General features: G+C 49.6%; 1 protein-coding gene across 1 annotated transcript in view; it reads right to left on the minus strand.

Annotated features, from left to right (window-relative positions):
• MDGA1 (MAM domain containing glycosylphosphatidylinositol anchor 1) overlaps window positions 1–17,290 on the minus strand; it is a 192,345-nt gene that overhangs the window by 13,267 nt on the left and 161,788 nt on the right. The window contains exons 13-14 of the mRNA XM_065401807.1: window positions 14,131–14,283; window positions 12,292–12,426 (exon numbers count right to left, since the gene is read on the minus strand). Of these exons, the coding sequence (XP_065257879.1) occupies window positions 12,292–12,426; window positions 14,131–14,283 (288 nt within the window). The remainder of the gene's footprint in view (window positions 1–12,291; window positions 12,427–14,130; window positions 14,284–17,290) is intronic.

Raw genomic sequence — 17,290 nt, forward strand, 5'->3', positions numbered from 1 at the left:
GACCGACAGGATTTGACTCAAGGGATTTTTAAATTGTGTAATTTTAAACTAAGAAGTGGGAGGGGACATGGTCTAGTGGTTAAAGAACAGGGAGTCAGGACTCCTGGGTTCTATTCCCAGGTCTGCTTCTGATTTACTGTGGGACCTTGGTTAAGTCACTTTCCCCTCTCCCTGCCTCAGTCTTCTCATGTGTAAACAGAGGATAATCAGGGCAAAGGGGGAGAGAGAGAGGATTTGGGGTATGCAAGTCCCCCACAGGACAGGCTGACTAACTGCAAATCCCAACCTAAGCTGATCCCCTGCACTCAGCCTCCCTGCTACCTCACACACATGGGAGTCAGTCGGCCAATTTACAAAGCTCAAACGGACTGGGTGTAGTGGGAACTAAATCTGCCTTGATAGCAGATTCCCATTTCCTGTCACCAGCTCGGTCCCATCCTTGGCTGCCCTCAGAACAGTCCTTTGGGCTTATGAGTCCATCAGTCTCTCCTGGAGCTCCCCTCCCTGACAGGGATAAGGAAGGCAAGAGAGGAGGACAGAGCCAGCCACTCTCTCAGCTGGACACTTGATTATTTACAGCCCAGCAGTGCGGAAAATAAAGAGCAACTTGAACTGAATGAGTCTTCAAACACCTGCATTTCCCCCAAGCAGTGCGAGGAAGGGCTGGGAGAGCCTTGATTACAGCTCTGTAGCTCGGCTGGCATCTGTGGAGACGGTACCTGCTCTCTACATCTCTCAATAGGACTAGCCTCTATCCTTGGCGAGTTGGAGGTGCTTCCTTCCCCTATGGTAAAGAATTGAAGATCAGGGCCCGCAGGTCACTCCAGTCTTTGCCCCTACATTTGCACTAAGGTCTCGCATTTGCCCTATGATCTCAATGTCATGATGAGCTGAGCCTCTCCTTACCTTCTCTGTGGGCTGCTCTGTGCTGACACAGGCAGGTTGTGTCTCTGGTTGGACTTCTTATTTCCTTATGGACCCCATTCACACCAGCTCCCCCTAGATGCTTCCAATCAGCTGACAGCAGCCTCGGGACTGGGTCCCAACTGCAGCGCTGTTGTTCTTTTAGTACTCAGCGTACTGGGAGACAGCATCCCTACTCAACAGGACTCACGATCGCCCTACCATGGTATTTTGGACATTGCTAATAGACCTGTTCCTTAAACATGGCTTTCCGCTATACATAGGTGCTATACAATATCATATGTCCAATCCACCAAGAGACCCATCCATCAAAAAGGCCAGACAGGGGCCCATGTTTTAGTCTGCAACGCTATAGAGCCAGTGTGAGATTCAAAGCGACCCAGTGAGTCTGTTTAGTTCAGATGTGCCTACATGTAGTGTACACACTGAAATAAACACCGCTGCCTTCATTTCACTCTGAGTGCCACCAGAGAGGCACACTGTGCTGCACCTTTGTATGTCATTAACAATGGAAAGCGATCAGCACCAGGCTTGTGTTCTCAATTACTGCACCGTGGTGAAGGTGGGCATTGGGGAGGAAGAGAAATCATTTCAAAAAACCCTTTGCAGGGCACGTATGGTGAATGCTGGAGGAGTGGGGCTGGCTACCAGCACCATCTGCTAGATCCCCACACGGATAGGGAGTATACCCAGTCCCGGTGGGTTCTGCAGGAATTTCTGTAGGGCCCCTGAGAAGATTCACAGGGTGGAGATTTGCATCCCAGACTCCAGTTCTGATCTGCATTTTATTACCCAGCCAGCCACCTTTCCTTGGGTCTAAAATGTCTCTCCAATGGCACTGCCATCGAACCAATGTGGAGCTCAGCTTTCAAACCTTGTACAGGGTAGCTGGCCAGAACACCAGCTACTGGTAGGCACTACTTTGGTTTTCTCTTCACCCTTAGGCTACTTTTACCCATGGAGCTGGGGATGCGACTCCCCGCTCATGTAGACATACTGTACTCACACTAGCTCTCTCATCTACCTAGTGCTCTGAAAAGGGTAGTGTCACTGCAGTAGCATGGGCAGCAGCGAGCAGGAACTGGGCTGGTTTGGACACAGGGCAGCTAGCCTTTGCCACTGCTATTGATTAGTCAACTGGAGTACAGTATTTTAGGATCTCACCTAACTTGCTAGATTCTGCTTTTCCAGTTAGGCAGCTCCCTCTTTGCCCTGGCCTGGGATGCAGACTCCAGGCTTGCAGTCAAACTGCCTTGCTTTGCCCATCAGTCCTGGATCCAATCTTCTCCTGCACTGGGCAGTGTAGGATTCCTATTCCAGTCTGCTCATACCTGAGATATTTGTTTCCAGTTCAAATGACGCAGCTTCCACATGTTCTCCTTCCCCTGGCTGTCAGTTGTTAACAGTTAATGGCCAATCATTGGTCTTCCATTATATCTCCAAGGCAACTCCATTCATCTGCTGACAGTCCCTGAGAGTTCATTCATACCAACCCAGACTGCCTACATGACCAACACCCATCTCTTACTCCTCCACACCCAGTGGGGAACACCACAAAGTGAGTGGGTAAATGGAGTCACACATTGCTTCATAAAACAAATACAGACACTTCCCACGTTCTCCACAATGGGTGATCTGGTTCAAAAATCACAGGAGCTCTTCCCTCTCCCCCACTGGAAGCTTTGCCTAGTTCTAGAACCAGGCCCTCTGGAGGGTTCTGAAAGGTTTATCTTCTCCCCCACTTTGATTGTTCCTATGTGTTGCACCTCTGCACCGGGAGGTCCCAGAAGTACTGGATACTAGCAGAGAGGAGAGATGTTGGGGCTGTTTCTGCCATGAGGGGAAATGGGCAGTACTATCCGCTTGCCAAGAGGGAGCCTGTGCTCAGAGGTTGTCATGCTTTGCAGACTGAAGAGGCTGGGATAGAGCCAAAGGGAACGCTGACCCTTCTCGGGATTGCCAGTCGCTTGCTCATCCGCTGTTTGTTCCATGACCTGTTCAGTTGCCTCCAGGAGAATTCTCCTCGGTGGTGCAGCGCAACACAGAGCCCTCCCTCGCTGCTTTGATAGCCGCCCCTTTCATCTCTGCCATAGGAGACAGCCAGGCCCTCGCGCCCTTCATGTTCTCAGCTCCCTTGGCTAGAGCACTGTGCTGGGCTCGCTCGCAGTCCAGCTGAAACAAACGTCTGCTTCATTAAGATACAGAGGGTTCAAAGGAGCAGAGCAGTTGGAGAGAGAGAGGGGCTTGGCTGCTTCATTTTCAGGCACTGCCTTAGCTGGGTCTCCAGTCACAGAGTCAGAGGATAAAAAGCTTCCTGAAGCCCCTGATGAGCAGGCAGAGATGGAACTGGGAACATACCACAGACCAGGATGAAACTCACTGACGTTTCACTGGGGAGGATTTGCCCAGGCCAGTTCTCTGCCTGTCAGCATCCTCCTTCTGCCAGTTCCTCTAGGCTTGTGCTATGGGTCACCTAATCGCATGTAGCTCCTGGCACACTCCACCTTGCTTTGTGGGTGGCAGCTCCCTTCACCTTCAGCCACTCAGCCAGCCACTCAGATGATGCCCAATTTACACACTGGGGTCTCTCAACCCCAAGACCAGAGGCCAAGTGCAGGGCAGTTGCTGGGCCCCAGGTCTGTAGCAGCTGGTGCATGCCAGACGGCTGGGATGGCTCAGTGCAATGCCCTGGCAGGTGCAGGTGACAGAGGAGCAGAAGGGAGCACCTATCTTTGCTGTGGAACTGACGGTGCTGCTCCAAATCCACTCTCTGTTCTCCCACTCACTCCCCACCCTCAGTAGCCCATCAGAGGTGAGCCTTGCCAAAGGATTGCATGCCGGAGCGGGTAGCGGCCTCATGGTTCAGTCCAGGGAGGAGGTTTTAACATGTTCCAATTTGTTCTACTTCTGGTTTTCTGCCAGGATCAGATTATAGCAAGACAGACCCTTCCCATTCTGGGCTGCGACCGGAAATTCTGCAGGAAACTGGCTGTTCTGATGGGATTCCCACCCTGCTCCTGCAACCTCAAAAGGTTCAGACGTTGGGGTGCCTCTTTGACCTCTCAAAGCCTTTTACTAGCTGAGCAGCCACGACTGGAAGCGATGGCGGTAGCTGCACCTGCATCAACAGGTTCATATATTTTAGGATTTTTCATGTAAAAAAATGCTAATTCCCAATGCACAATCGTGCCTCCCTAAGGCCTTTTGGAAGAGGCAGTGTAGCGGGGTGGTCACCCTGCTCCTGCCTGAAGGGGATAAAGCAGCCCTGGAGAGGGCTGCAGGGGTGAGGAGCCAGGCTGATTGGGGAAGCAGCCACAGCTGTGGTCAGTTCAATCAGGGCCCAGCTGGCCCTTATAAGAGGGCTGTGGGCCAGAAACAGACACACATGCTAGCTCCCTAGAGAGAGAAGGTCCTGGCTGCCTGGGAAGCTGAGGAGGGTACCTAGGGTGGAGTAGTACTGGGGAAGGGCAGAGGGAGCTGGGGAGCTCCAGCCTAGCAAAGCCCCAGGCTACAGGCCGAGTTAAGGGCCCTCCAGAGGGTACTAGGGCTGCAGAGGGGCAGCCCAGGAATAGGCAGAGGCAGCTGGCCCAACCCCCCTTGCCGATGATGCATGGTTAACAGACTGCCATCAGCCCCAGTGAGTCGGGGCTAGATGGTGACTGGCAGTAGCCACAGAGGCAAGGTGGGGATAGGGGATTGGGGGTTCCCCTGGGAGGGGAGACCCAGAGTGAGGGGGTACTGCGGTGGGCAGAACTCCTAGGCAAAGGGCACCAGGGTATGGGAAGGACACGGGGTCAGTGGCAAGACACCGGCCCGCAGAGGGCGCTCCGGGCTGGAAAGAGCTAATCCCTGGAGGACCAGCAGGATGTGCCGCGCTGGTGAGTCGTCGCCCCGCCACAGGCAGGATAACTGGATTTTAGCCTCAGCAGCCAAAAGGCAGTATTGTACTTTGATACACTGGGGACATCCACCTGGTGTTCTCCGAAGATGCAGCAGGAATGAACACTAGCACATCTGGCTGTTCTGCTGAAAGGTACCTGGACCAACTAACTACAGGATAGATGCAATCTTCATTGACATACCTATATTGCTGGGCAGTGGTGAAGCAATTAAAACTCCACTTAGAGAATGGAAAGGTGGCCTAGAAATACGTAAGGGGAATGCGGCTGTGCAGGTAGATCTCCCACTTTCTCGTTATTTCTCTTAAATGCCTGATAAGTTTTGATTTCAGGGTTTGAATAATTGATGAAAACACCTCATGCCCTGGAGAGGTGGTTGGGCTGCAGTTATAAACAGCTGCTCAACCTGGTGCAAAAGTTCTGTAATCCTAAACCAGAATGGGGGGAGGGAGACAGAGTGGGGTCTCCTCTGAGCAGCTGGGGGTGACTGGGTTAAGCTGCTTCCCACAGGGACACCCTTCATGGCAACTCGAAGTGGGCGAACAGTGCCAAAGGTTATCTGCAGATATTCATTGGCGTCTGTAGGTGAATCTGCGTTGCCATTTCCCACTGATGTTCCTGTAAACGAATTCCCCGGCAGGAATGCTGCCAAACAGTGAATTGTAAGCAAACATGAGAGCATGTTTGAAGAATACAAATGCTGAATGTGTATTTTGTATTTTCACTGGAAACTTGACGCTGTGGGACACACTTTCAGTGTGGGGGAGCACAGGGGAGTGGGCAGGCCAGGGCAGATGGATTTATGGTAAAAAGAGGGAGGGGAGAAGGGGTTTTAGCCACAGAATTAAACATCAAGTGAATCTTTTCTTTGTCCTTGACGTGTTCTTTAGTTTTTAGACTCTAAGCTCTCGGGGCAGGCGACAGTTTTGTTTTACATCTGTGAAGTGTCAGGCACACTTTAGGTGCTGTATGCAAATAAATAACAATAAGAATCAAGCTCATCCAATCAGAGGATAGACACATACTAGTTATTGGGCTCAAGTTGGAGTAACCAGATTTCTCAGTCTGTGACATAAAGAAGGTCAGACAAGATGATCTATTGGTCCCTCCTGGCCTTAATAAACTATGGTCCTAATTCAAAACTCATTGAAATCCACAGAAAAACTCATATTGACTTCAATGAGCTTTGGGTCAGCCCCTATGTATTCAATCAAGAGAGTCTGAACAACACAGTACAAATATCTGGTTATCTTGCCAGGTATTTATAACCCTGCTCCTCATGATGGCATTTGAGCAACTTCCAAAAAAATAAAAATGAACAAGCAAACAGCTGCTATCAGAGTACATTGAAGTATAGCTGAGGACTGAATGCTCCTCACCCACAGCAAACAACCCATGACCTGATATTTGTTTGCATAAAATAGTCAAATACATTTTGAACAACAAACAAATCAGGAAAAGCCAGAGCCTATTTAGGGATGATTCGTGAACAAAAAAAGGGTTAAATGTATTGAATAAATTATTCATTACAAATTGTTCACTCAGCTCCTATTGCAACTTATTTCCCAAGAGCCTCGAGGGATGTGAATCATGCCATTTGGAGAAATATGCCTCCTCTACTTCAGCTCAATGACATAATCTTACACGATACAGTGCTGTGCCCTCTGGAGGCAATTCAACATGTTTTATAAACGATGTGTTATAGAGTGGGACCCCCTTCACCCACTACTAACAAGCAGCCACCTGCCGGGTGGAAAGTAGCAGCTGTTTTTAACAGTGTTCGGTAACACTACTCCAACACAGGAAGAGATGAACATACAGGTCTACAGGATGAATTGACCCACCCTGCAGGCTGGTCAGGAGCCTGGAGGCTAGCATCCTGAATTTTGTGACGAGTGCCCTGTGATCATTAATGCCTGCAAATATCAGGGCCTCTGTTTCATCTGAAAGCTGGCACCTCTGTCTACCTAGGTACCTCTCTGCCCCTCATCCCCGTACCGGTTTCAGTACTGACTCAAAAAGAACATCTCCGGCTGAATCACCGGCATCACTTCATGTTTCCCTTGGAGGCATCCCATCCAGCTAATGGCCAGGCCAGACCCCATTTAACTTGGTGACGAGACAGGATCACAGTCAGAGGTGGATTGGAATAACAGCGCCTTTAATACTCGTCAGCTGAGTTTGAGAGATGTTGGACAGACCCAAGATAATAAACCTGTTCCCTGAACTTCGGGATAGGACAGGAGAAGGGGTAGTTCCCACCTTCCCTCTCTGGGGCCACATCCCACCATGAGCCTGGATGCAGACCTCACATGGCAGCAACTAGTACTGGTAGTAAATGTCAAAAAACCTGAACATTTTGACCCAGGCTAGCAGTGACATCATGAATCTGAAGGCAGGGGGGAAAATCCCTTTCACTGATTGGATGAAAGTAGTCACATGACTGGCTATTCAGCCCAAGTACCTCCAATTTGTGCACAGTTACTGCTTTATGAGGAAGCATTCTGGGCTGGAGTCTGGGCGCTTGATTGTGCTAATGAAGCCACCTAGCATGGTGGCCACACATATTAAGGCACTATGTCTGAGAGGAGCCAAATCCCCTGCTCTGAGAGACCCCAAACCATTCACCATCTGGGACTGCAACCGACAACACGAGTAACTGAAGGAGGCATTCCGATCTCCACTGCAAGCTCTGGGTGTGTGTGGGTGTGTCTGGCAGGGGAGAAGACGTGGTGCTGCCCTGGAACAGCGGATCATTTGCACAGCATTGATCAGAAGCCCAACTACTACTACGGCAAGAAGCACCATAGATAAATAGCTGTGAATCTTGATATGAGTAGTCATGGTAAGAGACACTGTTGCAGCTCCAGCAATTAATCTCTTATGCTAGTATGCTGCAAGGAGGGAGCTTAGTGTAATGGTTTAAATGGGGAACTCACAGGTTCTATTCCCAGCTGTGGCACTGACTTATTGTGATACTTTGGGCAAGACTCTTCTCTGGGTCTCAGCTTTCTCGGTTGTTAAATAGGGTTAATGGTACTGAGCCCCCTCATGGGGTGTGTGAATTCATTCATTCATGTGGGTGAAGTGAAATGTAAAGGGATCCTTGAATGAGACACACCAAAGAAGGGCTAAGGACAATTGTTTTCTAGATTTCCTTCTACTGCAAACAAGATGCACTGCCGCCCTGCATTGTAGAAAGGGGATCCCCCACCTCTAGGTTCCTTGGAGCATCTCAAGGTCACAGGATACTGGGAACCCTAATTCTGAGGGTGTGTGTGTGGAAGAAGCAACAGCCAAATAACTCAAGGGGAATGGGAAGGGCCTCCAGAGAGCTCCCCTCCATCCAGCTCTCGCCTCAGCTGAGACACATTCAACATTGCCCTGCTCTGTTAGTCACTGAATATTTTATACCCTGGCTACAAACGCTACATTTGTATTCGGTTTCTCTCTTTCGTCATATCTATTATAAACGAGCAGTGGCTGGGAACTCTCCCAGGGACGATTTGCCTGGATGGCTATGGATATTTTATAGTCAAATTGTGAGAGTAAAGCAGCTTCCAAGTCATGGTCGTGGTGGTGGGGGGGAGGGGGGGAGAATAAAAGGTAATAAACTAGTTATTAAAAAGAAATAAATGTTGACTTTTACACCGCTTCTTTCCATGGTGGCAGAGGGCTGCATGGTGCCGTGGTGGAGGGCCAGCTGCCGGGAGAGGCTGGGACTCATATGCATGCTGGCCCTGGGCCTGCTGACGTTTTTCTGGCCGTGCAAACGGGACACAGGCTGGCACTGGTGCGATGGGCCTGTGCTAGCACTGGGTCTGGTACAGCTGTGCTGGCCAAGATATAAACACTAGTGTGCGCGGTGCACGTGGGGAATGGACAGCTTAGGAAGAGTGAAAGGAAAGTGGCTCAGATGTGCAGTGGTTAAGTCATCAGATTGTCAGGTGTGACGCATGGCTGGGTGGGAGGTCTCAGTCCAGTTCCTCATTTGGCACAACAGGTCCTAGTGAAGAGGCCAACGACTGAATGAACCGGAGAGCTGGAGCCCTGACTGGGCTGGACTTGCTCTGTGGCTGGATGACTTCAGCCTCAGGGGACATCCATTTGGTACCCGTCAGCAGTACTAAAGCTGCGGGGCCTGGTCCCACTTGATCCCCTGATCGTGCAAGCAAAACTGTTCTTAGAGCAAGGAATACGGACTGGAAATCAAGATTTAACCACAGAGCCTTCTGTAGGGAACACAGTGTGTCCTTAATGGGGGAGATTAGCTACTGCCCAGAGAGCCCTCAGGCTGGAGAGCTGCTGAAGGCAGGAGCATCCAGGGAAGGATCAGGTCCAAGAAATGTGGTGGATGCTAGTGGAGATCCCCAATGCTGGGTCAGATTCCAGAGGGATGAGAAGAGGAGCTGGTGACATGCCAGCTCTGGAAGACTAGTCAGCTTCATGCTAGCAGTAGGGAAATTGATCCCCAAAGTGTAGGCTTTAGTGGTAGGTCACTTTACAGAACAAGATTTGGTGAGAGAGGCAGTGTTAGGGTTACTGGGTGCTCTGATTTACTGGGAACATACTGATTTTGCCCTGGTGTCCCAGCAAATTATACTGAAGCCAGAATGATTTGAGACCACAGTGATGGGCACTACCCTAAAACAGAGAGAAGGTAAGTACATGAACTCAGATTTATGGAAGGATGCATTGTTGGGCCACAGCACATGGGCCACAGCTCCAACAGGCAGAGGGAGAAGAATTCTCTCTCCCCTCTGACTCTATCCAGTCAGTCTGCATTTTAAAGAATTCATTCACCCTCAGCTCAGCAGCACCCACCCTGGGAAATCATCACATGCCATTAACATGAAACAATCCAGCCACCTCGCACAAATTTAACCGCCCCTTTGGGCGGCAAGATGGGAGCGGGGACCAGACAGGGAGGATGGAGTCTGAATGGAGAAATGAACAGAAGCTGAAAGATTCCTGAGGCTGGGACATAGAAATGGGACCCAGTGGTTTTCCCAAGTCTCTGGAGTCACGGAGCCTTTCTGGCTTCTTAGTAGCTGGAGTCAACGCAGAAAGGGTTAAAATGCCAATAGCAAAAGAACTCCAGTGCATCCGTTCCCATCTGCATCCATTTCATCCTCCCTCCAAACCAAACCCAGACCACCATGTTAAATGTGGGTGCTGAAAGGTTCCGATGGGAAGTGGGTCTTTTCCTGTCCTGCAGAAGGGGTTTCTTGTAGTGCCCTGTATGAGGTACAATGCCCTATGCCCAAACTAAGCAAGGCTGGAGGAGATCTCTTTTTTCCCTGCCACTCCTCCTTCCGCCACTGGTCTGTCTCACTCTGCGCTGGACTGATGAAGGGGGAAAGCCTTCTAAGATGTCTGGAGAAGGGCTGGGTAAAAACATACACTGGTCAGTCCACAGCAAAAGCTCCTGGTTCACTCAACAGGCAAGTGTGGCTGACCTGATCAGAGGAGGTCAGGAGAGTCCATGCACAAAGCCATGCGAGTACCCCGTTGTGACCCAAGCTCTATTGAGTGATTGAATGAGTCCAGCAGGCACAGAAAATCCCGGTGTGAAATGGGACTGACATGGGTGTAAATTCAGCACAACCTACCCCTGAAAGCACCAACACAGCCCGGCCCACTCATACAGCAAGTACGAGCATATTGAGATTTCGCTGAATCGTCACGACATTGAGAATGCGGGGCAAAATCATAGACTCGTAGGACTGGAAGGGACCTCGAGAGGTCATCTAGTCCAGTCCCCTGCACTCCTGGCAGGACTAAGTATTATCTAGACCAGTGGCTCTCAACCTTTCCAGACTACTGGACCCCTTTCAGGGGTCTGATTTGTCTTGCGTTCCCCAAGTTTCACCTCACTTAAAAACTACTTGCTTACAAAATCAGAAATAAAAATACAGAAGTGTCCCAGCACACTATTACTGAAAAATGGCTTACCTTCTCATTGTTACCATATCATTATAAAATAAATTGACTGGAATATAAATATTGTACTTACATTTCAGTGTATGGTATATAGAGTGATATTAACAAGTCATTGTCGGTATGAAATTTTAGTTTGCAATGACTTCACTAGTGCTTTTTATGTAACCTGTTGTAAAACTAGGCAAATATCTAGATGAGTTGATGAACCCCCTGGAAGATCTCTGCGTACCCCCAAGGGTACGTGTACCTCTGGTTGAGAACCACTGATTTAGACCATCCCTGAGTCCTCATGGAAGGTCTAGGGGTGGACACCTTCTAAGTGACCACTGGGACAACCTTCACCTCCTCATTGCTGGGAAGCAGTTCACAGCCACATAACCAGAATAGTCCAAGCCAGGCAGGAAGTGCCCAGATCCTGGACCCCAGCCGCTTCTGCCTTGCCACACATAGGAGTCATGGTGTAAGGGACTGGTCCCTGGAGTACATTCCATGCCATTGACCTCAATGGTGTTGAGGCAGATCTGTTAATTAACCTCATTTACCAGAAGGCGGCCACACTCCTGTCTGGGCCGTGATTTTTTCAGTCAGGCTCCAGTCCAGCAGGTGATTAATAACCCGGTGCACTGTGGGAAGAGTGCATCTATTATTCAAATTAATGAAATTATAATCAAGAGGTGACAAATTAGCAATTACTCCATGACTGTATATGGAAACTCATTAGTGTGCCAGGCTCTTCCATGGTGCTTGCTAAGCACATGGGCTCCAACTCAGCAGTCAGAGGAGCAGGGTGGGAGGAGATGCCCCCTCAGAACAGCTTTGCCTCAGGATACAAGTCCCCCCCCCCCACACACACACACAGATCTGTCATCCTGTCAGAACTGGCTTCCACCCCAAAACCACTTCAGCAACCACGGAGTCCCATTTTCCCCTTATGTCCCACAAAGGGACAATACCCCCCTGATATAATTCCCTCTGCACCCCTCCAGGCCCACAGTCTCTCCTATGATATCACACCCCGCTGTTTCAAGGGGAGAGACGGGAACACCCACAGCTGGCCAAGGAGGGAATGAGGGGGATTGTGGGATGGCTGCGGTGTGGCGAGAGAACGAGAGATCAGATGCAAGGGCATGATGTTATGCTACAGCGCAGGGGATAGAAGAGCAGGGGTGAGGGGCGGCTGCAGGGGATGGTGATGGGGAGCAGGTGTTCTACAGGAAGGGGATGATCAAGGGAGCACAGCCCTGTTTCATGGGGGATCGCGGCATGGTGCTGGTGTGGTAGGGAGGCAAAGGCTCAGGGGCTGAAGGGCTACTGCAAGGTACAGGGTAGGCACTGCAGGGAACTGGTGCCCTTGTCAGAGAAGGCTTTAAATGCAGGGCTCGCAGCCCCATTCAGCTCTGCACTGGGGGGTGGAAAAGGACTATTTGAGGATAACAGAGGATCACAGAGCAGACATGGCTGGAAGACCCTCCCCCATGGGGGATTCCCACCCCAGGCCAGTGTTGCCCCTTCTCAGGTGACTCACCAATGTGCTTCCCGTACATGTGGTAGAAGAAGGAGACGCAGAAGTACTTGCCGGTGATGTTGTACAGGGGGCTGATGAGCCGGGCCTTGTCTCCTTGCACCCGGGGCCGGGAGGCCTCAATGAACATGTAATAACCTACAGACCAAGAGGGAAAGGTGGGGAAAGGCAATGCACCAGGTCTCCCTCCCTGCAGCTCAAAGGAGATGCTGACAGCTTAGAACCAACATTTAGGGCAGGCTCTGACATGGAGAGAAATGCTGGGAGAAGGAGTCAGGCTTGCTCTTCTCACTCCTGGCTGAGCAGTCTTTGCTTTGAAAACACCCAACCATGTTCTTGGCCAGTTGTGCCCTGCTGATCCTGCTCAGGTTTTTTCACCTGCCACTGGAGTATACTGAGGAGTGGCAGCAGGACAGTTAACTAGATGGGTCAGCAGTTTGAGCTGGCAGGGCAGAGGTCATGCTTTTCAAATTTTGGGATTTGGGCTCTTGGTGGGGGGGAATTAAGTCCTTCCCCTGCAGCACTGGGAACCCCAAATCTGGCTGCTTTGTGCAGGAGGAGAACTGGGGAGTGAAATGGATGAGAGAGAGGAAAGTGAAACTGATCACTCTAATTTCACTGTGCCCAGCTGAGTGAGAAGCTCCAACAAATTTGCCCTGGATGGCAAGATCTTTAAATAACAATATCAGAGGGGTTCTTAGGACTGGTCTACACTACAGCCCTATATTGGTATAACTATGTCACTCCGGGGTGTGAAAAATCCACACCCCTGAGCGACATGGTTATAGCAACCTAACCCCCAGTGTAGACAATGCTATGTCAGCAGGAGAGCGTCACCTGTTGCCATAGCTACCGTCTCTCGGAGAGGCGGATTAGCTACGCCCATGGGGGAGCTCTCTCCCGTTTGCACAGAGCGTCTTCATTAAAGCGCTACAGCAGCGCAGCTGCGCCAATACAGTGTTTTAAGTGTAGACCTACTCTTAGTAATGCAGGGAAGAAGAACAGCTTTACAATGCAATACAGATTTAGAATACAGCTGTTTATTTTACTGGTGTCCATTTCATATTGGAGAACAATTACAGGACAAGCAATTTATTTGGCTGGTAAATGGGTGCTTCCCATGTACTCATCCCCCTTCCTACAGAAGGAGGAATGTAATACTGCTAGGCTAAAATAGCAGAATATGCTCCCTGCCCAGCCAGGGGGCTCCTTCCACATCTGCACTGTACCCCAGAGACTTGGCAATCAGAGGAGACCACAAAGCAGAGATAAGGAGGCTGTTCCAAAGCAGGGTGCTCAGCACTTACCCTCACCATTCACACTTATAATCCCAGCCGTCAAGGGCTCACCCAAACCGCTTCCAAGTGGACGCGGCACAGAGGAGATTTGGTGGGCTGGTGGCCTCACTGGGATCCCTCCTTAAGATAACATCTGGTTGGAACCAACTTGGACATTCCTAACATTCAGTACTAGAGCAGTTTCCTACTTGCTTCTCCCTCTGTGACTTCAAAACAAGCATCAGATGGGACAAGGGCATTTGGCAGCAGGCAATTAGCTGGTAACGAGCTCTCACTATTCCTTTAAACAAAGTTGTGGGCGTTTTAATTGTGTATTTAATGCCAATCAGTAGCATGCAAATTAACCGCCTGCTCCCTGCGCCCCATGCAGAGCAGACGTGTGTGCCTGGAAAGCAGATCAGCACTCCATCCTCGGGATCTTGGGGATGGGGGGGCAGGGGGCTGAGGAGCCCCTGACAGGGGTTTGGCAAGATACAGTACAATGGCTCTTCATGCTCTCAATACGCACAGAGCTGAGCAACAGGAAAACTGGAAGCCTGCATACCTTCTTCCGTGCCACTGATATCTGTGGATGGCCCTGTGTTGACAGTGCGCTTGGGGTTCTGAGTCAAGGCATTCTGACGGGTCCAGTCAAAGTTGTCCATCTTGTCTTGCATGAAGCCACAGATCTTCTCGTCCTCAAAGTGGCAGGTGTTATCTGTGGGCAGAAAAGGGGCTGATCAGTTACTGAGCTTCACCATGCCCCAAACCTACTGGTTTGGCTTTTTCACTTGGGGGGAGTGCGCAAGTCAGTGTTTGTGACTCTGCACTGTAATGCTGGGTCAGTGCAGAAGGAATCCATGTCGCCACAGGGATAGGTGGGCAGGGAACTAACCAGGGAGGAAAGCTTAATCAGCTTAAAAAACTCAAGGAGCCCTTGTGGCACCTTAGATACATCTAGCTTGGGTAGAGGATGTGATTGTCTACAACAGTGGAATAAGGGTACTAAGACCAAGGAGAAAGGAGAATCAGTAGGGTGCTCCATGGAGGCAGAGCTATAGAAGGGTAAAAGGAGCATTCAAGCTAAATATACCAGAAAAGTTTCCTGAAAGCGATATCTGCTAGATTGTCGAATCATCTCCCCGTAGAAGCCTCATCACCAGGATATTTGAAACCAGACTGGACTAAGCGTGAGCAAATGCACTGTAGGGAAGAATCTGAGGCCAGGTCTACTCTAGAACAGGTTAACAGCAAAGCTCCCTAGTGGAGAGACAACTTATATTGACAAAGGAGTTCCTTTGCTTGTGTAGTTAAACCACTTCCCTGAATGACACAAAAGCTACGTCGGCCAAAGGACTCTTTTGCTGATATAAGCTGCAGCTACACAGGGGATTTTGCCAGCACAGCTGTGTTGGTTGGAGAGTGATTTTTCCGCCTCACTCCTAACTGATACTGTTAAGCAGCAAATCTTTGTAGAGTAGACCTGGTGTGAAACAAACTATACCAGCAAAAGCACTTTTATGCTAATGTAACTGGCTGGATACTTTTGCTGGTACAGAATTTTTTTTTTTTTTTAAGTCACCCTCCTCCCCCAACTGACAATCATATTCCACAAAAGCTTCTAGCGTAGACCTGACGTTAGATGGACCTGACAAGGCTTCTCCACCTTTAACTTTTATGATAAAGGACAGGTCCCAGGTCAAGGAGATCAAGGCCCAACCACTGACCTTGGATGCCTGCACTGGGATTCTGTTGAAGTCAATGGGAACTGTATGTAGGAAAGAAATACAGCAGAAATAGAACAGGGTCCAGTGATGGCAGGTGAAAATGATTAGAGGCTGGAGAGAAAGATCCATAGGTCAGGAAACTGGATAAGACTGGGACTGCTCAGTTCAGAGAGGAAGCGAATTGGAGGGAACACAAGTGAGGTATAAAAACTCACACACAAGTGGATGGTGCAGCGAAGGTAAATCAGGATTGTGACCTGACAGATCAGGTGCCAGCTCATGCCAAGGTCCCCATGTTTCCACTGAACACTGACAAATATATTGCTAGAATCAGTCTGGCTCACCTGTGTCTTAGTATTGTTAAAATAGGTATTAGAAGTAGAAGAGTGTGTTTAGGATTTAAACATTATCTCACTTATAACATCAGTATCCCATATTGCAAAATAATATTTGAGCATTTGCACTGTAAGCCTTTGTAACTGTGTAAATACCAGACAGGAGAGAGACATTAACTAGTGTGAAATACAAGCATCCAACAGAGGCTGTTGTGTCCTGCCAGACAAGGAAGGCCCATCAGCACCAGAAGGACTGGAGTGGAACATTAAAGAGGACAAAAGACTTTGTTGTTTACTCTCCCCCACCCACCCCACAAAGATGAGTTATGCAAGTGAATTCTTCCCATGAGCTGAGTTTGCAGCTCAAAGCAGATGGTGGGAAGGGAATAAAACTCCTTAACACCGAGGAACAATGTCTCATTTCTGCTTGGACTCCGGTGTGTGTGCTGCTTGGACTCCGGGGTGTGTGTGTGTGTGTGTGTGTGTGTTTTTCTAGGCACAAGCAAGGGATCCCCAGCTGCTTAGCTTCAGTTAGACCTAAAGGACATATAGAACTTGCTTATTACAGAAACTTGTTACATACACAAATGAGTTACAATCTTAAAATTCAAAAGGTATGTTCACCGGCTTTAACCTTGTAAATAACTCTCATTTCCTTTCCCTAGTTAATAAATCTTTAGATAGTTTAGTATAGGACTGGCTACAAATATAGTCTTTGGTGTGCAAGCTAAAGTGCAACTGACCTGGAGTAAGTGACCGATTCTTTGGGATTGGGAGTAACCTGAATATTTGTGAGATTCATGGTGTAAGGGATCATCTATCACAAAGGCAGGCTTACCTGGAGTACCCAAGGGGACTGTCTGGGACTCCATGTTAAGTTATAGTGCCTGAGGCGTTTACACTTGATAATTGTCTGGTGAAATCTAAGTCTAGCACTTACAGCCAATTGGGGGTTTGTGCCCTGGTTCTTAACAGTCTGCCCTAAACCACTGCAGGACAGCTCAACCAGGAGCTCCGCTCTACAAGGGGCATCCAATGAAATTGGGAAGCAACACGTTTAAAAGGAGAAACTGACAGAGGCTAGCAATCCCCCTGCTGTGGACAGGGCCGGCTCCAGCATTTCTGCCGCCCCAAGCAAAAAAAAAAAAAAAAAAAAAAGCCGCAATCGCGACTGGCGGCGGCAATTGGGGGGGGGGGGGAAAGCCGCGATCGGCGGTGGCAGTTCAGCGGCAGGTCCTTCGCTCCTAGAGGGAGTGAGGGACCTGCCACCCCCGAATTGCCGCAGGTGCCGCCCCTCTCCCTTGGCCGCCCCAAGCACCTGCTTGTTAAGCTGGTGCCTGGAGCCGGCCCTGGCTGTGGGACACAAGCTGAACACTAAGCACCAGCAACACATTTCCCTTAAGGGCATGTGAAAGCACAACTCTCATTTACATCAGTTCCTATGTTTCCAAATTCCTGTATCCCCAAGAAGTTTGATTCCAGATGTGGCTTCCTTCAGAAACTGGCTGGGAGAGAGACCGGGGTTACGTGGATTTCAGTGGCTCAGTCAGTGTCTCTGGAGACCTTATCTGGAGTATAGAACTTGGGGCTCTTAATTGTTGTCCCCTCTTTCTACTGTATGCCTGTCTCTCCTTGATGGCACATCGCTATGGGGACTGGATAG

The sequence above is a fragment of the Emys orbicularis genome, chromosome 3, assembly GCF_028017835.1.
Source record: "Emys orbicularis isolate rEmyOrb1 chromosome 3, rEmyOrb1.hap1, whole genome shotgun sequence".
Taxonomy (NCBI): domain Eukaryota; kingdom Metazoa; phylum Chordata; order Testudines; family Emydidae; genus Emys; species Emys orbicularis.